Source organism: Chelonoidis abingdonii, chromosome 15 (genome assembly GCF_003597395.2).
Source record: "Chelonoidis abingdonii isolate Lonesome George chromosome 15, CheloAbing_2.0, whole genome shotgun sequence".
NCBI lineage: Eukaryota > Metazoa > Chordata > Testudines > Testudinidae > Chelonoidis > Chelonoidis abingdonii.
The window spans coordinates 1,288,813-1,311,969 of NC_133783.1; the positions used below are offsets into that span (position 1 = coordinate 1,288,813).

At 38.5% G+C, this 23,157-nt stretch overlaps 1 protein-coding gene across 5 annotated transcripts in view; it reads left to right on the forward strand.

Moving 5' to 3' along the window:
• The window catches only part of ADK (adenosine kinase), a 559,231-nt gene that overhangs the window by 39,072 nt on the left and 497,002 nt on the right, over window positions 1-23,157 (forward strand). For 4 of the 5 annotated variants that reach the window (XM_075072783.1, XM_032771348.2, XM_075072784.1 and 1 more), the window contains exon 2: window positions 1,895-1,969. In XM_075072783.1, the coding sequence (XP_074928884.1) occupies window positions 1,895-1,969 (75 nt within the window). Of the gene's footprint in view, window positions 1-857; window positions 1,029-1,894; window positions 1,970-23,157 lie in introns of those variants that run through there. The other variant, XM_032771352.2, reaches the window with a different exon arrangement.

Sequence of the window (23,157 nt, forward strand, 5' to 3'; positions counted from 1 at the left end):
AGAGAGAATTTGATGGGAAAGAGGGAGATTGTGGCAGATGTTGTCTTTGAATGATCAACAAATCTTGTGTTGAAGGGAAGTAGGTGGTGAGAGAGAAGATGTTTTTAGGAGAAAGTTGCAAGTACGCAACTGACATTGCATTTGTTGATGTCAATGACAGTGGAAAAGTGGTGTTGTTTGACCAGGAATATGACAAAAATGTAAGAAGACTGAGTCTTTTCATGGAAAGAGACCAGATGTTTAAGCTTCTGGAAGCACTTAGCAATATGCAGAAGTGGGGGAGGAAAGGAAAGTGTTGTTGTTTTTTTTTGGCTGGGAAAGAATAGTGTGAGTCTGTTAGCATGAACTTTGTGGTAGGAGATAACTGATAAGCAAGGAAGAGGTGGGAAACAATAGCTGCCGGAGCTTCTTCCTGGGCTTGCTATTTTTATGGTTTTCCTCTAGGACCTCTCATTTAATTTTCTAGCTGTTCCCATATTAGGCCATGTCTACAATATTGGATAAATCCATACTGCTGTGATCGATGCAGCAGTGTTGATTTAGTGATTCTAGTGAAGACATGCTAAGTCGATGAGACATCTCCCATTGACATAGCGCAGTATAGACACAGCTGTAAGTCAACCTAAGCTATGGCGACTTCAGTTACGTAATTGAAGTAGCGTAACTTAAATTGACTTACAACATTAGTGTAGACCAGCCCTTAGGTTTGCTAGCTTTTTTTATCCTTTTGAGTAGGAGGTAGTGAAATCCATCTGGCCTAACTGCCAGATGAGTCAGCAGAACAGCTATACCTCCATGCATGGTCCTAATATCTGACAACCTGTCAAAAGGACATGGAAACTCCTTCAGCTATTGGTTAGGTCACAAGTGAAGAAGGATCTGAAAGCTAAAGACAGCCACGTTAAGTTACTTTGTTGCCTGGCTTTGTTTGAACATTTAGATTTTAAAGCTGAAATACTGTGGTAGTGCTTTGGAGAATATTGGCCTAATGAAAACCCTTGAAAAATGAGTAGTTGATGGGGAAGAAGGTGTATATTTGATGGCTTCTTTGTTAAATTTTCAGAAGTGATTTCAGTAGCTAGATGATATTGGTGTTTAACTGCCAATTGGAGCCAGCAGGTGTTGGCTTGGTGGGGAATGTGATGTATTTGAATCTAGTGTTAGAAAGTCTAGCGGGCACAGCTGCATTCACTACTGTTTCTCTCTGTGTCGTGTACTATCTAGTTCTTCATTATTACTGTATCACCAAAGTATGTAAAATAACTAACTGAATATGCTAAAACTTTTTTTTTGAAATTATTAGAATAAAAATACTTGATCATTAGATAATGCCTTTTGGTAACTTTCTGCTTTCCATCATACTGCTGCATGTTTAGTAATTTTTTTCTGCATTAAAAAACCTCAACATTTTATCAGTAAACAAATACTGTTTGTAAAGATAGATGAGGGTTCGTGCAGAACAAAATACTGCTCTTAACAATTACATTTATTTGATTAAATTTGGGCTGCTCAGATAAACAACAAATTCTGGCTCATGGAACTCTATAATCTGTTCCACTGTTGCCATCTTATATAACTTGCAAATACAACCCAAGTGCAACTCTTAAAAACTACAGATTATAGCATGCAAGGCTCATTCCCTGACTGAAGGGTTGCTTAAATGAATGTGCAGTCTTACATGTTTGAGACTTCTGTATTCTATGTAATTTACTAAGCAATAATACAAGTTTGCGTTTTGTTCAAATTAACTGTGCTCTGTGGATTCCAGGCAAATTGACCGTGCAGCCTTTGCTTGGGCAAAATTAGTTTTGTCCTTATCTGTTGTTTGTCAATGCAATATAATGTTAGACTAGAAACATTACATTTGAAAAACTTCTTTTTTTTTTTTTTGTAGTGAAAATGTGCTTTTTGGAATGGGAAATCCTCTTCTTGATATCTGTGCGGTAGTGGACAAGGACTTCCTTGACAAGTAGGTATAAAGATATTTTCATATTAATTTCCTAAATATTGCTGATGGTTAATTCTAGAAATGCAACATGGAATTGAGTACCGGCTTAACGCAAGCGCTTAACTTTAGTCTTTTCAGTGTCCTCTGTAACATCTGTTTGATGATAACTATCAGTTATCTAGTATAGGCTGTACATCCTCTCCTCCCCTAACCTTTAAGTTTTGTATTTTCCAAACTTGTTGCTCCCCTCTGCTTTCTTCATCTTAACCTAAGTAGATAGCTACATGTACAACAAATATTTGTCTTGCTTCATATGATACCCCTGATATAATCCAGTACAGTAACTCGTCACTTAAAGTCGTTCCAGTTAACGTTGTTTCGTTGCTAAGTTGCTGATCAATTAGGGAACGTGCTAGTTTAAAATTGTGTAATGCTCTCTTCTAACATTGTTTGGCAGCCGCCTGCTTTGTCTACTGCTTGCAGGAAGAGCAGCCCATTGGAGCTAACTGTTGGGCTTGGAACCAGGGTGGATCAGCAGCCCTCCTATCAGCTCCCCGCTCCCCTAAGTTCTCTCTGCAGCAGCTGCCGAGCAGGATAGCAATTGCAGCTATCCCTCCCCCCACTGCCATGTGCTGCTCCTGCCCTCTGCCTTGGAGCTGCTCCTCGAGACTCCTGCTTGCTGTGCGGGGGGCAGGGAAAGAAGAGGGGGGCTAATGTCAGGGTGTCCCCCTCCCCCCAGCTCCTGCATCCCGCTTACCCCATCTTCCATAGAGCAGGGTGGACACACCAGGGCTCAGGAAGGAGGGAGGGAGCTTGCAGCAGCTTTGGTCTCAGCAAGCTAATCTAATTAACAAAGCAGTGTACTTAAAGGGGCTGCCTTGTAGAGTGAGAAAGTTAACCCTTGAGGGCTCAGCCAATTGCTAGTTCATCGTTTAGCAGTAAGAGAAATATCCCACCCTCTGACTCCTTCACCTCAACCAAGCTTCAATCATCATCGCTCTGTGCCAGTATTAAATTGTTTGTTTAAAATTTATACCGTGTGTGTGTGTGTGTGTGTGTGTGTGTGTGTGTGTGTGTGTGTGTGTGTGTATATATATATATATAATATAGTCTTTTGTCTGGTGAAAAGAATTTCCCTGGCACCTAACCACTCATTTACATTAATTCTTATGGGGAAATTGGATTTGGTTAACATCGTTTCGCTTAAAGTCACATTTTTCAGGATCATAGCTACAAAGTTAAGTGAGGAGTTGCTGTGTTGCATTTTCATAGATTCCCCCGCCCCCCGCAACACTTTCCTTTCTGGAACCAGTTCATATTTTTAACAGAGTTTTGTTTGCCCTGTTTCTTTAATTTTCTGGCTTGTGGTATTTAATTTAGTTCTGATGTGCTACTTAAGAACAAACTGTTTGATCACATGGATTGTCCTCTTGACGGATTCTGCAGCTCTTACACAACTCCTCCAGACAGGCCTACCACTTTACCACCGGTGCCACCACCTGTGTCCTATTGGTGGCATGAAGCTTCCTCATGCTGTGAAGTAGCAGATGCAACTTCAGCTCCCCAATTGCCTGACTTAGAAAGCTTCAGCTATTAATAGTGCTCCAGTCACCAAGCTATCTCTCTGGATATTTCCACATAAATTCAGTTCCTTCCAGCTGCTGCTGTTTCTCACTTCTATTTTGTTTAGTTTTTAGTGAGTAGTGAATGGGTTAGTCCTAGTGTTCAAAATAGTCACAATTCATTCTTGACTTCATATTGTATACATATGTTTAACATTCAGTGTTATCTCCATTCTGTCCCCTCAGTTGTTAATGGAAGTATTGGACCCAGAATCAGTTCTTCAATAGAAGGAAAAAAAAAGAACAATTACAGTTTTATCGTTCTTCTTATCTTCATCTAACTCATTTCTCTTGCTTTCCTGTGAAACTTTTCTGTCTGTTTTATACTTGTATTTGTTTGTTCTGCTAAGATTAAAAACAAATTTGGCCTCTTAATCAGGGATTCTCAGACTATGGCTCGGGACCCTTCAGGGGGTCTATCATAGCTTTCCTACTCAGATCTGAACCTTAGAGTTCAGAAAACAAGTTGCTAGCATGAAACCTCCAAGCTTAATTACCAGCTTGGATCTGATATCGCTGCCACCAGACAGGAATCAGTGCCTGCCTCACTCTGGTCTCCCCAAACCTTCCCTGGGGGACCCCAAGACTCAGATGCCCTGAGTCTCACAACAAAGGGAAATAACCCACTTCCCTTCTCCCTCTTTACCTCCCCCCAGGTTTTCCCGCCCTGGGTACACTAGGAGATTTCCCTGCTTCCATTCCTTGAAATACAAACCCAGAGAGATTAAGTGTCTCTCCCCCTCACCCAGAGGCTATGCAAATTCAAGCTTAGTCAATCTAACACAAAGGGATTTCCCCCTCCCTTCGTTCCTTAGCCTTAACCAGAGAAAAACTCAAACAAGTCTTAAAAAGAAAGCTTTATATAAAAAGAAAGAAAAAGACATAAAAATGGTCTCTGTATCAAGATGACAATATACAGGGTCAATTGCTTAAAAGAAAACATGAATAAACAGCCTTATTCAAAAAGAAATACAATTTAAAACATTCCAGCAACTACACACATGTAAATACAAAAAAAATATAAAAATCTATATTGTCTTATACCTATACTTACAACTGGGAAACAGAAGATTAGAAAGCCTGAAGATAGAGAGATCCTCTCTCAGAGCCGAGAGAGCACTAGAACAGAACAAAGAACACACACCCAAAAACTTCCCTCCCTGAGCTTTGAAAAATCCGGTTTCCTGATTGGTCCTCTGGTCAGGTGTTTGGTTCCCTTTGTTAACCCTTTACAGGTAAAAGAAACATTAACCCTTAGCTATCTGTTTATGACAGGGTCGCGAGGTCATTACATGGGGAGTTGCGAGCTGTCAACCTCCACCCCAAACCCTGCTTGCCTCCAGGATTTATAATGGTGTTAAATATATAAAAAAGTGTTTTTAATTTATAAGGGGGGGGGGGGTCACACCCAGAGGTTTGTGATGTGAAAGGGATCCCCAGTAAAAAGAAGTTTGAGACCCACTGCTCTTAATGATAGAGAACAAACAACACTATGTATTTAAAGCTTTTATATTTTAAAGGTAAGTTTGATAAGGAGCCTGAATGACATAACTTACAGATAAGGCTGCAATAGAATTGGAAGTGAATCACTCAAAGCATGACATTTTTAAATTCTCCTAACAGGGTTTCTGAAACTCTTATAAATTTTAAATAAATAAAACTTGCTGCAATGAAGTGTCCTTTGTAATACTTGTAAAACCATTCTGAAAATTCCAAGAAAATATTTGTTGTTTTTTTTAAAACCCTTAAGAATTTTTTTGGGGTATAGGCCACAGCAATGAAGTGATTGATGGGAGAGCATTGCACTGGGGCTTGCATTAGAAAAGCAACACTATTATATGAGTTTGACTGAGCTGCTCATTGGGTTGCAAGAGAACCTATGGCTTGTCTAGATGGTGTGTTAGAATTTACGTCCCAGTTGTTGCAAACTAATGGGCACCAGCATGATGCTCACTAACTGGCTCAGGTAGTCCCTGATACTCTTTGGTGTAATTATGAATGAAGAACAGTTTGTTGTCCAAATTAAGTCATAAGTTTGTAAACACATTCCCCAACCCAAATATTTGTCATCTTGAGCAGATAAGGCTTCATCAGTTCATGCAAAAAATGTTGTTAAAAAGTATTTACTATCTGATTCAAATGATATATTGTTATCTCCTGGGAGGGGTGACCCTTTAAGGGGAGTTGGAACCCAGCCTTACCCCTGACTTTTTAAGCTACCTCCCTAGGGATAGCTGATTAGTAAAAGCAGCAAGTAGCCCAGCTGGGAAGATAGCTGCATGGAGTGTCCGCTGCAGGAGATCCTGGGACAGAGGGGAAAGCTAGAGGAAGCAGGTTGGCTCCTATGGCAGGTCCTGGCATACGGTAACTCTCAGATAGATGGCCTGTAAGAGTACTGGGGAAGAGCTGACGGGAGTGAGGCGGGTCCAGTACAAAATCCCTGAGTCAGAGGAAGAGACAGGCTTGAGATGTGGAATTTATTACCAGTTTTATACGGAAGAAAAAATGAAGCTGAAATGGACTCTAGGCATGGCTTTAATTCTTCCTTGGCTGCAGATATGAGTCAGCAGCCTAAAATGTAATTTTGTGTCTGACTTTGTCTTCCTCTTCCTGTATGGTGTGCAGAATGTACCAACAGTGCTCAGTAAAAAAGGGAAACTTGTTATTTATAGTCGGCCTAAAAGTTGTGGCCCTTCCTTTTTTGAAGATGATTTAGATACAGTAAATCCACTGTCTCCATAATTTCAAAGACAGGCTACTGTATCCCTTGGATCACTTGATTTGGTCCAGGATCTGAGTATCTTAACTGCTAAAGCTTTCATTGTAAGCTTTTGTCTTGAATTTCATCCACTGCGTTAAACTAATTTTAATTAGTGACTAAACAGACATCGCTAAGGGCATGTATTCACTAGCAACGTTAAAGTGCTGCTGCAGCAGCACTTTAACATGGCAGTGTAGTCGTGGCACCACCGCTCGAAGAGAGCTCTCCCAGCGCTGTAAAAAACCCCACCTCCAGAAGGGGAGTAGTTACCAGCGCTGGGAGCGCTGTCTACACTGCCGCATTACAGCGCTGAAACTTGCAGCGCTCGGGGGGGTGTTTTTTCGCAGCACTCAGGGAGAAAGTTGCAGGGCTGTAAAATGGCAGTGCAGACAACGCCTTAGTTAATGATGCTTTTTCAATCTACTAAATATTGAATGATGGAGTTGGGCACAAGTTTTATTTTCTGCTCACAGAGGTTAAGGCAGTGTGTTGTATATGACTTTAAATAAGAGAATCCTTCAGCACCCGTGGCCCTGTAAACTTCAATAATATACATGCTAGAGTATAATTAGAGCTGTCAAAACTAATTGCATGGTACAAGCCTGGATTCTTGGCACTGGTGCATTAGCTGAACTCTGGTAGTAATAAATGATGTAAGGACTTCAAATAAGTTATCTGTAAAAGGATATATGGAAAATCAACATCTGTTAAGATAAAGTTTTGCCTCCAGGGTGTTAAATCTTTAAGGTCATCCTGAGGTTACTGAGTATTCATTCTGAGGAAGCTTGTATGTAACTCTGTACGCTTTTAAGTCTGGGTACAATGTTCATGAATGTGAAATGCTCTGTCTTATATTATTACCTTCCTCTTTACCACTGTTGTCTAATTATTTTTATTTTTCAGAAATGGGGTATCCAAATGTTTGCCTACTAAATATATTATAGATAGTAGTAGCATTTTAAAGATTTTTTCTTTCTTTTAATGCTGCATAAGATATGCTGATCTAACTGTGTGTAATAGGGTATCTGAGACCCTGAGGCCCCCTGCTGGAGGCCTTGCAGCCCTATCACAGGGGAGGTGAGTCCTCCATGCAGCTGCTCTAGGCACCCTAGAATGCAGCCAGTCAGAAAGAGACTGCTTCCTTGCAGCCTTTCAGGGCCAGCAGGCTTGTATAAATGGATCTACAGGGGCAGAGTGAGTTCAGTCTGCTGGCAGGGACCAGGGGAGCAAGGAAGGTGTTCCTGGCTGGCTGCTGGGACTTGAGGAAAACCTGGGTGGTGGGGAAATGGCCTAGGGATGAAGTTAGTTAAAGAGATGTTCCATGTGACTGCTACTTAGAAGATGCCCCCCAAATAGCCACTGGGTAAGTGGCTAAGCCCTGAGCAAGGGAGTTTAAACAGGCTCTGGGAAGGGTTGCATCTGGAATTGTTACCCTGAGAAGGGTGCTGAACTGAGACTGTGTCTCAGCTGGGGTCAGTGAACTGAGTGTAAGAGTAGTGGGTCAGTGGGAGAGCTGTGGTTACTGAGGGCTCAAATGAAGGCAGAGAGTCTCTACAGAAGAGACCCTGGATGCGCTGCTCCATCCCAGAGCAGGAACCTTTGCCAGATAGCCAGAACCCAGTGGAGGATGGGGCCTGTTGACAGACTAAGGATTTTTTTTCTTTTAGACTGAATCTGCTACATATAAACATGACTTTTAGTTTTGGAATGGTTTGTAGACATTTCCTGCTGTTTAAGACTGTGGCTTTTTGTTCTTTTCCCTGTCCCCTTTCTAAAACCAGTATTAACAACGACAGCAACAAATAGGGAGGGATGTTTCTAATTACTATAGTAATGAAATAAAACAGTCTGGTTGCTCAAGAATTACCGCAGTTAGCAATCTAATAATAAAGAAGCGCATACATTTAATCATGTCCCTAGTTTCACATTTTTTATACATAAGATTTGTAACTGAAGTTATTTTTAGAGAGAAACTTTTTTAGCCTTTTTGTTTTAGTAATTTGGAATTCAGTTAATTCTGGAAAAAGAGATATATATCAAAATGTGACTATCAGATCAATCTAGTGGATTGTATTTGATTTCAGTTAGGCACTGTATCCTGTGCCATCTTGATGCATGCATTATGAGGAAGAATAGTTAAGAAGAAATATGGTTTCTTCCCTCTCTGATTTCTAAGTTGGAAAACATCTGGAACCTACTGCCTTATTTAAAGCTGATCTTTTGGGTTAAGATATTGCAGCAAATGTATGTACCAGTATATCATTAGTACTTGATAGCTCTGGAAGATCTCGCACAATGTTGCTATAAAGGTATACATGGAAGCAGTCTTTCAATTTTCTCTTCCTCTATCCTTCAGTATATTCAATATATCCTTCAATAACTCGGACATAGGTTAGGGGTTTTATAGAAGTGGATGGGTAGGGTTCTGTGGCCTGCTTTGTGCAGGAGGTCAGACTAGATGATCATATTGGTCCCTCCTGACCTATGAGTCTATTATTTTATTGCTGCAATTTAATAATGGCACCTTTAGAACAGATCTTCTGCATTCCTGTAAGCTACCTGATTTACTGTAGAAATAATAATTAATAGTAAAAAACAAGCAGGTCTTTCCATTCTTCAGTACACAGGTATTTTGACTGGTATGTTTCCTCCTTGTTATCTGATGGAGAGAAGAGGCTTGCTATCCCAGAATCCTAAGATGCTTTGTCTCCTGCATGATAAAATGATACCATTCTCTTCCCTTCCTCCCTTTCTTCCCTCTTCAAGCAAAAACCATTCAACTTTTAAGAAGGAACAAAAGGATTTAAATTTATATTTAAACTTGACTGGACATAATGCCTAGTGGGACCACCTGCAGCAAGATGGGCTCTAGAACCATGAATTTTTAACACTCTCTGTTGTGGGCTCCTTTTGGGCTTAATGGTGTGGAGAGTTCCTTTTCCTTCTCTTAAACTGGGATTCTCCCTGGGTAGCAAGGAGGGCAATAATAATTAGAGCTTTGTGGCCAATGCAGCCAAGAAATACTGGTTCATCCTTCCTTCTTTGTTAGGAGTAACAGCACAGTGGTTCTCTACCAGGGGCAGATATTTGCCTAGTTTTACAACAGGCTACATGAAAAGCACTAGTGAAATCAGCATGAACCAAAATTTCATACAAAAAATGACTTGTTTATACTGCTCTACATATTATACACTGAAACGTAAGTACAATTTTATATACAAACAGTTATTTTATAGTCATGGTAAAAATGAGAGAGTAAGTAATATTTCAGAACTAGTGTGATGTGACACTTCAGTATTTTTATGTCTGATTTTTGTAAGCCAGTATTTTTTTCAATGAGGTGAATTTTGGGGGTATGCAAGACAAATCAGACTCTTGAAAGAGGTACAGTAGTCTTGAAACGTTGAGATTATAAGATCAAAGAAGGTAGCCACTGCTTCATTCCTGGCTGTTAAGACACTGAGACCATCAAGGATAGCACTTGGTGGTGATTCAAATGTTTTTATATTAATGGCTTCTGCTCTCTTTTTCGTACAACTATTTCTTATTGTCCCCTCATGATGCCACAGCTTTCCAAAGTATTCTTTTCAGCATAGCTGTGCTACACCTTCCCCCAGATTTTCAGAAAAACTGCTGAAGTCATGATTCTCCATGTTTTCTGCCTATTAAGCACCCAAAGAGATGCAGCAATCCGAGGAAGAGGGACCAGGGTCAAAATGGAGTTGACACTGTTGGCGATACATTTATAGTTTGGAAAGTGTGGAGTACAAAATATTACAACTAGTTGGTTGCAGAGTTAGTAGTAGAAACCAGGAGATCTCAAATTCTAGTCCTTAGCTTTAGTCACTAGAACTTGGTGATTACAAGGATATCACCACCTCTGGCAGCTCTTTCAAAACTCAAAAGGTTTGAATCAAAAGTGAAAGTTATTTTCTTTTTGGGGTCTTTGCCTTTTTTCTTGTCAGCACTCAAAGTGAAAAATATTTTGCAATAAAATGTGAGGAAAATTCTTAGTAAAATCTGTGATACTTTTGAACAAATGCTGCCAACTCTAACAGGCAAATTCTAAGTTTAAAAAAAATTAGTTGAATGATTTACCTTGATCGTCACTTGAGTGCATGCCTCTTGAGTGTTCCTGGCCTAGGAGTAAAAAAAATGGAACCTGAGAATCTAACTTGGGTTTGTTATGAGAGAGATCAAAGTTCTTAATTCTTGCTCCAGAGAAATCGTATTTAAAAGCTGGTTTCAGTTGCATAAAATCAGCAGAGAGATCAAGCAGTGTTAATTTTCTTCAAGTGTACTTGAAACATAAAAGAATGACTTCAGTAGTTGAAATTCATTTACATCTTGGGTAATAAACATGTTTTTGTCTGTGTGTAATTTGGGCCTCACCCTCATGACAAACTAGAGAGGAATTTTTCTCACTGTATATGGCAAGAACATTGCTGCTTGGGACAAAAAGACAGACTTTCATAGGCTGAGTCCCAGCTGTCATTAGATAATGCTGAACAGGAATGATTTTATTAGAATTCATATCTTAAAAGTTGAATTTTATATTATCAGTTTATGTGGTTGTATTGGAAACAGAATGGAAGAAAGAAAAGAGGGCTTTTAATTCATTTATTATTACTTGTTATTTCAACAGATCTTTTTATGTAAGGATTATACCTGGAGGAATTTCTTTCCTCAGACAAAATTAAAATGATTGAAGGGTGGTTTTAAAATTAAAGCATTGTGATTAGGGTTTAATATTCAGCTTTTTTTTTAAAATGTATACGTACACTTGAAGTAAATATGAGTGAAATTTTAATTCTGCTGCTTGTAGCCTCATACTTTACACTACATTTTCAAATCTGATTTTAAAGCAATGAAAAACCTGTTATTAGAGTTCTAACTGTAGAAAAATATTATGTTCTGACCTAGTGGTGTTTTGTCTGCAGTATACCGAGTTTCCAGTCAATCCAATATGAAACATTAGGCTCAAAGACTTTAAGGCCATAAGGAACTAGCATGATTATCTGTCTTCCGTGCTGTATATAGCAGGCCACAGAACCTCACCCCAGCCACTCCTGCAATAGGCCCATACATAATCTGTGGCTGAGTTACTGAAGTCCTCAAATCTTGATTTAAAGTCTTCAGGTTACAGAGTCTACCAAGTATTCTAGTTCAACCCCCCAAGTGCTCTGTGCCCTACGCTGTCAAAGAAGGTGACACCCCACCTCCACCCCAACAGGGTCTCTGCCAGTCTGACTTAGAAGAAAATTCATTCCCAACATTTAGTCCCTAATTTTAAAATATGCATGTGATGTGTATAACACTTTAAAGTTAATACTGAAGCAAGAAGAAGTGAAATTGAAAAGTAGGAGGACCTGTATGAAGACACAATCAGAGCTGCAGCCAGAAATGCAGATAAGGCAGATATTCATAGTTCTTTAAGGTGAATTTTCTCTCTTATCTTTTCCGGTATCTTGGCATGCATATTTTCTCTAAGAAATGCTGTGAAATTCTTCTTCTGTATCTCTAATCTTCCTTTTCTCTTAACATGTCAGGATGTGTTTTCAGTTGAAATTATTAGTTGCTGCCCTAATGAATTATTCAAATGACAAGTTCTTATCAGTGGAAATACAGTAACATTTCTAATTTTTAATAACTGTTTTCTGCATTTTTACTTTAATCTCCTAGAATTTTAATACTGCTTTCAACACGCACCCAAACAAAACAATATTTTTAGGCATTTGCATCCTGTAGGCTTCCTCACTAAAATTGTTACATCTTTGTGCTCCCATGGAAGTCAGAGGTGGAAAAGAACATTTAGATCATTAGTCTATTTCTCTGCCAATGCAAGATTGTTCCTTAAACTAAACATTTTCATCTTTTACTGCAACATGGTGAAATGTAATAATCACAACAAAATAAAGTCTGTTAACGGATTTACGTGAACCATAGATATGGAAAATATAACAATTCTATAAACTGATGAAGTTTCAGTACTGCTAGTACTTAGTACTGGATTTCATCCTCACTCACTGTCTCTTACTAAGAGATTGCTAGGTTCCTTTAGAAAAAAGGAATCTCTTTTTTGGATGATTTGAATTTTCTTGTAGTGGCTACTGTTGTAGGGGCACCTTTTAACATACACTTTCTTTCTATTATTTGGTTTTATTCAGCTGATTTTACTATCTAAAGACTGAAGTTTATTGAAGCTAGTAAATTGCTGAGGGTGAAAGTTAGCCATCTGGTTTGCCTAAAATGTTGATTCCAGATTATTCCCTTGTACAAGAATGTCTGAATGGTTGCTGACTTTCTTTCATTTCTTTTTTCCCCCATTCCTCCAAGTAGGAAATTGCAAGATTTAATATGTATAGGTAAAAAGATCATAAGTTCAATCAATACAAAGAGAAACGTGCCATCCTTCCAAATCAGAAGGGTATCATCTATTTCAAACTTACACTGACTCACATGAACAAAACTTCTGGAAACAGATAAATATGGATTTCATCCCTGCATGCTTATTGTCCCAACAAGCACAGTGTCCTGGAGTAACTTTAAGTTCACGTAGCATAGCTGGAATTTCAGGACAGATAAAATCCTTGTGTTTGGAGGGCTGGTCACTTGCCTACATCAAGGGAGAAATTTTTTTTTTTTTCCTTTTTTTTTTTTTAGGGAGAGGGAAGTAAAAGCCCATCAACTGCTTGACGATGTTGGTTTAAAGTTAGATCAGTTTCCTTTAGAAGTGAAAAAGGTATGCTTGACCCAACTTGTTATGATTAACGTGTTGTTTTCTGCAGCCTCAGGTTTGTTGTTTAGATGGTAATAAACGTGATTAGTGATGATCATTACATTACCTGACTAGCCCAAACAACAAAATATGCTTTAGATTGTCTAACAGCAAAATAGATTAATCTTTAGGCTTTTTAAACATTGCAACACATCCTGCCATCTGGCAAGTGAATCTTAGTAAGGGTTTGTCCACACAGGGAGTTATTCGTGATTAGGTCCATGTGTGGATGCTCTTATTCAAGAATGAGTGCCTTATTCTGAATTAATGTAATCAATTTCAGAAGTGGATTAAGCTAATTCAGAATAAGGTACTCTTATTCCAGAATTTGAGTATCCACGCATGGAGTTAATCAGGAATAGTTTATCTGCTATAAGATCACCCTTTACCTTACTCCAGGTTAACTTTTATGTGTAGGCAATCCTTTAGAATCTACAAATACATATCGTAAGTTATTTTACTTCTGTATAACTACAGTAGAACCTCAGAGTTATGAAAACCTTTGGAATTAAGGTTGTTCATAACTCTGAAATGTTAATAACCGAACAAAACTTGATGTTGGTTCTTTGAAAAATTTATACTGAACATTGGCTTAATATAGCTTTGAAACATTACTATGCCGAAGAAATATGCTGCTTTCCCTTTTTATTTTTTTTTAGTAGTTGGGTTTTTTTCAGGATCTCTGCTGCTGCCTGATTGCATACTTTCAGTTCCAAATGAGGTCTGTGGTTGGCGAATCAATTCATAACTCTGGGGTTCTACTGTATAAATAATGGAAAGGTCTGTCTTCTGGTTTTGAAAGACAAACAGAAACCAAAAAAACACCTATTTATAGCAGTGCAATACCAACAGTAATCTTCAAGGTTGTACAGTCAGTGCTTCCATTACACAACCTCACCGTGGTTTACTGCTGAAAAATAACATTCTGGACTGACTTGTGGCATACCAGTTCCTGGTTAGGGAGTAGCTACTGGGTTTTTCTCCTATTCTGAACTTACTGCCTTACATATATTTGTCACTTGACTTTTATAGTGGAGACAGTTAGTCATGCATTCAGGAACTCTGTTTTAATTTTCCTTTTACGGTGGATGGGTAGTAAGCATTAGTTTATATCTAGACAAGGCTTTAATTCCATTTCTAAGACTCTTCTTTTTGGTGATGAAAACTATTGTAATGAATTTACTGTACTACAGCATCACTGCCACTCTTAGTTGACTCCTGGCATCAACTCTTGACTTTAACTGTAGAGCTATAGTGTATATATTGAGGTTATGAATATTGCTCTTAAGAAAAACATATGTGAACTAATAGTAAAGAATGGTATTCCATGCTTCAAGATGCTGCATATGTTGACTTGAATGATTAATTCAACTATGGCAGATAAAGAATAATCATTCAAATTACTTTACAAGTGTATCTGGAGGATTCTCAAGATGCTTCCTGAAAACCCTACAACCACACTTTTCAGCAAGCAGGCTTTAAGGGAACCTCATCTTGAAGAGAGGGGAGGAAAGTATGTTACAGTCTGAATTCTTATGGAGGAGCAGGGTATCTAGCTGGGGAGGCTCACCATCACTTCTGTCTCTAGGAGCTCCAGATTTTTCAACCACTAAGTTGCCATTTTTGTGTTGGCAGACAAAGCCTAACACAACTTGTTTTTTGCAAATGATGATGGCAAGTAGATCTGGTTAAACAGTGAGAGAGATGGTTCATGAACATTTCAGCAATTTCTAAATAGACTCTTGTTTAGGTTGTGTGTACTTACTTCTCTCTGAGTATCTAGGGGAGCATAGTGTGTTTTGTTTTTTTTTTGTGCAGTTTTGCGTTTGTATTGATGTTTCTAAAATTAGCTTTGCATCCAAAGTTGGAACTCATTTAACCACAAAACAAGTTTGTTGCTTGTGGAAGCAAAAACAGTGTGTAAAAGTTAGTTTATTCTTGAACAGGAACAGTACAACAACGTAAGTCGTTAATGACAGCTCAGATATCAAATACTCAAAGGAATAGTATTCAAAGGAATATGTAAAGAGCTCAAGCTGTCAACAGGCTGAAATTGGCTTGCACAAAATGTTTAATTTTCTATAAATGTTTATACAACTGTTGCACAGTTTGCGCGTATGAAAGTCTCTAATTTGAAATAAGGTCTAGAAGTGAGGAGAGCATAGAATCTAGAGCATCTGTTGAAAATCTTGCTAAACATAGTGAATGTGTTTGGTGACTATAACGTAATTAGATATAACTTTCTAAAAATCCTTCTTAGAAAAGGTGAGGAATCTCGTATAGTTTCCTATGTGAACAGTTCAGTTTTTTTTTTTTTTTTTTTTTTTTTTGGCACACTCTCCTTTTCAAATACTTAAGTGCTTACATGACTTATTGTAGTTTATGACCCTCTGATTTGGTTTTAAGAAACTGTTTTGACAAGCCTCTTACTGTATGTTTCAATCCAGAATGATAGGGTCAACCTTATTAAATGCATCATAGCTTGCCTCAGTGTGGTGATTAACAAGCTGTGAACTTTTTCTTTCTTTTGTAATCCATTTTAATCATTTAAACCTATTATTGTTTTGACTTTAATCTCCAAAGCCCTTTAAATCTGTCTTACAATATTAATAGCTGCTTAACATCCTGGTTTCCAAACACGCAGATTCCCCACTGACAATTTGGTTGAATGGGCTGTTGGGAAACAAAACTATGCAGGATAATGTTGGATCAACAAAAGGCTACCCCCAGCAATGCTTGAATTTATTAGTGGCTATTACTCATGTGAGGGTTTGGTATCCTAATTATGCCAAAACAATCTATGATGTGAGACTTCAGAAACTTTACTGCAAACCTAGGGAACATGTAACTTTCAAATAAAAGATGGCATAGTTTTATAATCCTTAGATTACTACTATGTTAAAATTCAGAATTAGTGATTTTATATTATAAACTAATATCCCACCAAAATTTTTTGCAAAGGACATGAACCGAAAATATTGTTTTGGTCTTTTTCACTGAGGGAAATTCTAAAAGTTATTTTTAAGAATGTTTTAAATATGTTCCAGGCCTGATGCAGGCCAAATAAGCCTCCACCCGTACTGGCACATAAGAGTTTTATTAAAAATCTGATGCTGAAAAAATGACAATATGAGAAACTCCTCCAGCTCAAGTACTGAAAAGCGTGGCAACAATTTCTTCAGAACTAAAAACAGTTAGACCCCTAAAAGCAACACTTCAAGTCTAGGAATCTTGAGTAAAACTACCTTGCTTTGGATTTCTGCCTTGAGTTTAAATGTCTTCATTTATGGAGGTACCCTTGTTGACAAGCATAAACTCTACTTGAAGTTATGGTTCTACTTAATGTATTGAATGCAACTCACTGCCAGGGATGGAGTGCTTCATTTTTTTCCTAGTGTAACCACATCTTAGTAGAGATTATCAACATCATGGACCACCTCTCCTATCCATTTACAATTGCATAACTTGTCTGAGGCAACTGCAGCAATTGGTAATGTCGAAAAGCATTAATTTTCAATCCTCTTTAACATGACATAGCTTTTTTTCAAAGAAGTCAAAGATACCACCTTTCTCCTTTTGCTCTTAATTTCATCTCTCCTATCTGTCGCTCTTATTCCTCTTTCCCCAGCATGTTTCCCTACCACTTAACTTTCTTCTCTGTTGGACATATTCAGTTACCTGGTTATCTTTTATAGATTTTTATTTTATTTTATTTTTGAGGCCAGAAGGGAACACAAGATCATCTAGTCTGACTGCCCACTCGCTTCTCCCCTGTTTACATATCCAAGTATCACATTGGACCGCTTTCCCACAGCTTCACACTGGGAACTCATGTTGTTTCCTGTCCACTGTGATCTTTAAATCCTTTTCAGAATCCACTGCTTTTCAGGGTACAGTCCATTCCCTTCCTACAGCTATGATTTGCATTCTTTGTACCTAGGTTTGTGACTCTGCACTTAGCTGTATTAAGACATTTTACTTGAATGGGCCACGGTTACCAAGCGATCCAGATAACTGTGGTGCTGCTCCATCCACCTCATTATTTACCAATCCGCTGGTCTTTGTATCTCTTGTCAAGTTTATCAGCAGTGATTTTTATATTTAATTCCAGATCGCTCATAAAAACGTTGAACAGCATCAGGCCTAGAACTGATTCCTGTGAAGCCCATCTAGAAACAGCCCTAACTTTTCCCGGGGTGAGTGCCTGGCACTCTCTTCTGGACACTTTGCTGTAGGTGGCCAGCAGCAATAGCAGGTTTACTGTTGCAAGTTTTGGATCTGCAGAAATGACACCTTCATTGTTGGGCCTTTTATCACTGTAATATACAAATTGTCCTGAATCTTTCAGTTTAATGGAAAAGGATACTTTACCTACTGTGCAATACATTCCATATATAGGGATCACCTCATCCACCACTGAAATGTAACCTTGTCAGAGTTGTAGTGCAATAGCCATACTTCACCAATAGCTCTGCATAACTTTTCAGACAAGATGTGAATAAGTAACTTATTCACTTAACACTACACGAGGAATTCAGTTTGTGTAAGTATGTATAGTAAACAGAATTTTGGGAATATGGTGCAACAAAGAAACTAGGTGACTGCACGTGGATATGTAGTAGGACAGGCAGAGATTTTGAGGTGTAGATTAATGAAACCCTGATTATGCCAGCAGGTTTTAATCATGTCTACATTATTGGGTTTTAATCATACTCAACACTGGTTCAGCTGTATTAGTAGACACCTTTGAGAAGAAAGCGGGGGGGAGAATGTGAGGGAGGAGAGACAGGGCAATGGGGGCAAGAGTTTGTGGGGGCCAAGGGCTTGGAGGATGGAAGAAGATAATAATGATAAAGGAGGGTATGGCAGCTTCTTAATCCCAGAAGTTAGGAGACAGTAAGTGGCGTATCCCTCTAACAACCAAAAAAGTACCTTCACTTGTTTGTGCAGAGAGACATTCTTGGTTTGTTTCCAGAAAGGCTAAAGACCGAAAATCATGTCTCTCTTTTTTTTAATAATTGAGGGTTTACTCATGATTCTTGTAACTCTCCTAACCTGAATAAGTGAAATTCTCTTGACTTTTTATTAAGAGTCTTAAGATTATTTAGTATATGGAATTTTTCTTAAACTAAAACTTTAAAAAATCTATCTGTATGCTGACATAATTTTGAATTTTTCCACAGTCAAAATGGTTGCATTTTCCTATTATTCTCAGTGGGAGTAAAGCCACACACTACCTTCAGTTAAGATGGCTGTCATTTCTCCTACCAATTTTGCAGGTGGATGAGGCAGCCTCTAGCAAAGACGACAAGTCTCCCATTGTTTCCAATTGCACTGAAACCAGGGTGTCATCAAGTAAACATGAGTGGGGCAACAGATTGATTGACTTTCAGATTATGCTGCAGAGCTCTTATTTTTACTGGGAGTTTTATGAAGACAGGTGATGTCCGAGGGCTGATGTCCGGGGTAAATGATGTGTGTATGCTTCGAAAAAGACTTTATATTGGTTTAGGCTTATGATGGAGATTTGTCTACTGGATTTATATTTATGATGTGTGGTGTGTGGGATGGTGTTTTTTGTCTAAAGAAATATCTGGTATATAGAGCCTAGGACATGCTATTTATTTCTTTTGTAGTGCTAAAAAATAAAGTGCATGATCCTAGATGCTAAGCTTTATGCTAATGTTCTTTTTAACTCTCTCTCTCTGCGCAATATAGGAGTATAACAGACACTTTCAGAATTTGCAAGTGACTGGCCATAACAGACAGTGCAGAAATTTTACTTGAAGCAAGACAATAGTACTTTCACTGCTGTTAAAGCAGTTCAGTTACTCTCTCTGATACCTGTTTTGGTAAACCCCATCTGAAGTAATGGATAAATGGAATTATGAAGCTCATTGGTGCTAAATAGTATGATAAAGTAATATTTTTGTTAATCATTGTGTCTGATAAGTCTAAACTTCTTTTTCTGGACTCCTAACTTTGATTTTGTTTTTGAGTATCTACTGGACTTAACCACATGTATTGGTGATAGCCCTCAGCAAATGGGAAAGAGAATACACCTTTTGTAGCAGATTTTCAGTATATCTCAGTTAGGGCTTTTTAGCCTGAAAAAATCCTATGGGATCTCTAACTACATGTATTAAAAAGTGGCTGACGCACTCTGAAAAAATGGACAAGCAAGCACAGACATTCCTTGTGCTCACTGTCCTAGTCTTTTTAGATTAATTATTGAAAACATATGTAACGAGCCTGATGGTGGGGTGTCTTGAATCAGAGTAATAAGGAGAGGCAGAGGCAATTTAGAGGCCAAATTGTTTTCTCAGTCAGTTGAGGGTAAAGTAGAAATCACTTAGGTAGAAAATAAATCACAATCAAATCAATGAAGTAGTTTTAGCAGAAACTACTACTTAAATTTACTGTGTAAACTATTACTGTTACCAACTATATATTAACTACTGTTAACTTAATCAAACTCACTTTATAGGTAACAGCTTACACTTATGATATACAGAATTTAAGAACATAAAAACAGCCATACTGGGTCAGACCAAAGGTCCATCAAGCCCAGTATCCTGTCCTCTGACAGTGGCCAATAGCAGGTGCTCCAAAGGGAATGAACAGACAGGTTATCATCACGTGATCCATGCCCTGTCACCCAATCCCAGCTTCTGGCAAACAGAGGCTAGGGACACCATTCCTGTCCATCCTGGCTAATAGCCATTGATGGACCTATCTTCCATGAATATAGGTAGCTCCCTTTTGAACCCCGTTATAGTACTGGCCTTCACAAGACCCTCTGGCAAGAAGTTCCAGAGGTTGACAGTGCGTTGCATGAGAAAATACTTCGTGTTTCTTTTAAACCTGCTACCTATTAATTTCATTTGGTGACCCCTTATTCTTATATTATGAGAAGGAGCAAGTAACACGTCCTTATTTACGTTCTCTATATCAGTCATGATTTTATAGATCTCTATTATATCCCCCAAGCTGAAAAGTCCCAGTGTTTGTTAATCTCTCCTCATGTGGAAACCATTCTATACCCCTAATAATTTGTCCTTTTCTGAACCTTTTCCAATTCCAATATATCTTTTTTGAGATGGGGCGACCACATCTGCATGCTGTATTCATGGTGTAGGCATACCATGGATTTATATAGAGGCAACATGATTTTTTCATCTTATTATCTATCCCTTTCTTAATGAATCCCAACATTCCGTTCACTTTTTTGACTGCTGCTGCACATTTAGTGGATGTTTTCAGAGAACTATCCACAATAACTCCAAGATCTTTCTTGAATGGTAACTGCCAATTTAGACCCCATCATCATATATGTATAGTTAGGATTGTGTTTTCCAATGTGCATTACTTTGTATTTATCAACATTGAATTTCATCTGCCATTTCATTGCCCAGTCATGAAGTTTTTTGAGATTCTTTTGTAGCTCTTCTCAGTCTGCCTGGGACTTAACTATCTTGAGTAGTTTTGTATCATCTGCAAATTTTGCCACCTCACTGTTTATCCCTTTTTCCAGATAGTTTCTGAATATGTTAAATAGGATTGGGCCCAGTACAGATCCCTGAGGGACACCACTATTTACCTCTCTCCATTCTGAAAACTGACTATTTATTCCTACCCTTTGTTTCCTATCTTTTAACCAGTTACAAATATATGAGAGGACCTTCCCTCTTATCCCATAGCTGCTTATTTTGCTTAAGAGCCTTTGGTAAGGGACCTTGTCAAAGGCTTTCTGAAAATCTAAATACACTATATCCACTGGATCTCCTTTCTCCGCATGCTTGTTGACCCCCTCAAAGAATTCTAGTAGATTGAGGCATGATTTCCCTTTACAAAAACCATGTTGACTAATTTCCCAACAAATTTATGTTCATCTATGTCTGACAATTTTTTTTGTTTTTTTTATGATAGTTTTAAATTTGGAATTAGAAAATACAATGCATTAGAACATAGGCCCCACTATTATATATTCCCTTTTTAGTTTTTCAGTTTTCAGCCTCTGGAAGCCCAGAATTTGGAGGAAAAGTTCTTAGGATGTTTAATTTAGTTGAGCAAGTCTCTTGTTAACATTTGAGTTCCTGCATAAATAAAGACATGTATTCCTTGATTCAATGTATTGCTTTCTTGATTGAACAATAATCTCTCCACTCCTTTCTGGTTTACAGTCTCTGCTCTTTTGACAGTTTCTCTATTCCTGTCACTTCACCTTGTATACCTTGAAATGCTGTCTGGGTGTTTTGTTTTACAGTCCTTACTATTTTCTTTCTTTCGCTACGGCTCACTTCCTCCTTATTTCTTAAACTATAATTAAAGAGAAACAGACATATCTTCTGTTACAGCTTATTTCCTTTCTATTTCATTCTTGCTTTACTTTTCTCACTGGTTTCTAACCAAGTTTCTCTCCCCCCCCTTTAGATTACTTTGAGACTATTCAGTTATTTTTGCTCTGGTCTAACTGTACTGTTCCTTTAACATTTCCTCTTTCTTTTTATACTATTATTTCCTTTTTTCTAGGCACTGGCTCTTTTGTAGCCATCCCTGTTGTTCCTACTATCTCTGTCTTCCCCATCTCCACTGAACTGGACATTTTCCTTTTTCAGTTGTGTTCCTGGTGCCCCTGCAATGATGCAGCTCAGCCACTGAGACTGCTTGCTCCCCACTTACTGCATCTCTTCTTTTCTGGTGCCAGGTGCTGCCTCACTTGTTACTGACCTCTGTCTCTCTCACTGTGGGCTTCCAGACGCCACCTGCCAATTCCGCGACTGCCTCTTTGGCATGCTCACAGCAGTGCTCTGGAAGGAAAAGCTGCCACCTGTTCTCTCCTGCTAATTTTTTATTTTATATTATTTTTTAAAGTTTTCCCCTATAAAATTTGTCCTGGGCTCAAGCTTACTTGCTTCAACTGTCCAGAATCTTTGGTTCAAGATCTCCTCCTCCACCCCCCTGAGTAGCAGTTTCAGGCTCCCCTTCTTTTTAAAAAATACAAAAGAACATTTTAAACACAACTTTCGCTGCTCTTGTGAGCAGCTTCTAGTATGTAAAGAAACTACCATGCTAGATGATTCATTGTGTGCAAACTGAAATGTGGACTATAGTTCTTTATCTTGCAGAATATGAGAGTAAATTACTGTGGTGATGGATGGCCACATAAGCACCTAGATAGAAATGTTCAGGGGATACTAAATCTCTTTGTGATGAAAATATAATCAACTACTGCTTGCTAGATAGTTACATCTGTAGTTACTATAGGCCATTACTATCTAAATCTTCTATAGTAGCTTAGGTCGTTGGTTGGCAAAGAAGATGTAACTTTGTATGCTGCCAAACTTCCATAATGCTATTCTGACTGCCCAGTAGGTTTGCTTTGCCATAACTTCTATTGGGAATAAAATTGGAGTTTGAGTGTTGAGAATTGTTTGACTCCACTGCTGAGCTAACTTGCCACTGTGTTCAGGTTTGCTGGGCAAAAAGAAAACACAATAACCAGATAATGTTGCTGTGAATCTGTTAGTGTATTGTGGGGAAAAGTAATTTTAGCATTTTTATTATTGTCTTTGTGTGTGCATAAGAACCGTGTCTCTGGAAATGTAAAATTGGTAAGAGAGGAAAATATGGTAGTGAGATTATTGGTTACAATGAACAAAGACTTTTCCATTTGGAGGCAAAACATTATATCAGTGTCTTGATTAGGCCACTTTGTCAGGGTTTCTGGTAGTCAGGGTGTAGTGGTCCCCCCCTCTTTCCAGTGGGGAAGGAGGCCACTCTACCTCATTGTGGGGCGGTAGTCTTCAGGCTCGCACCACCCTGGCGGGATCCATCTAAATAAAAGCAATCACACAATAATAGTCCCGGTTTCTGTCCTCCCCCTTGGGTGGGGTGTAATAGCTTCCTACTCAGATTTTGAACCTTAGCGTTCATAAACTGAGAAGCTAACATGAAACCTCCAAGCTTACTACCAGCTTGGATCTGTTCTCGCTGCCACCAATCAGGATTCAGGGCTCCTGATCACCCCCAAGTCGCCCCAACCTAT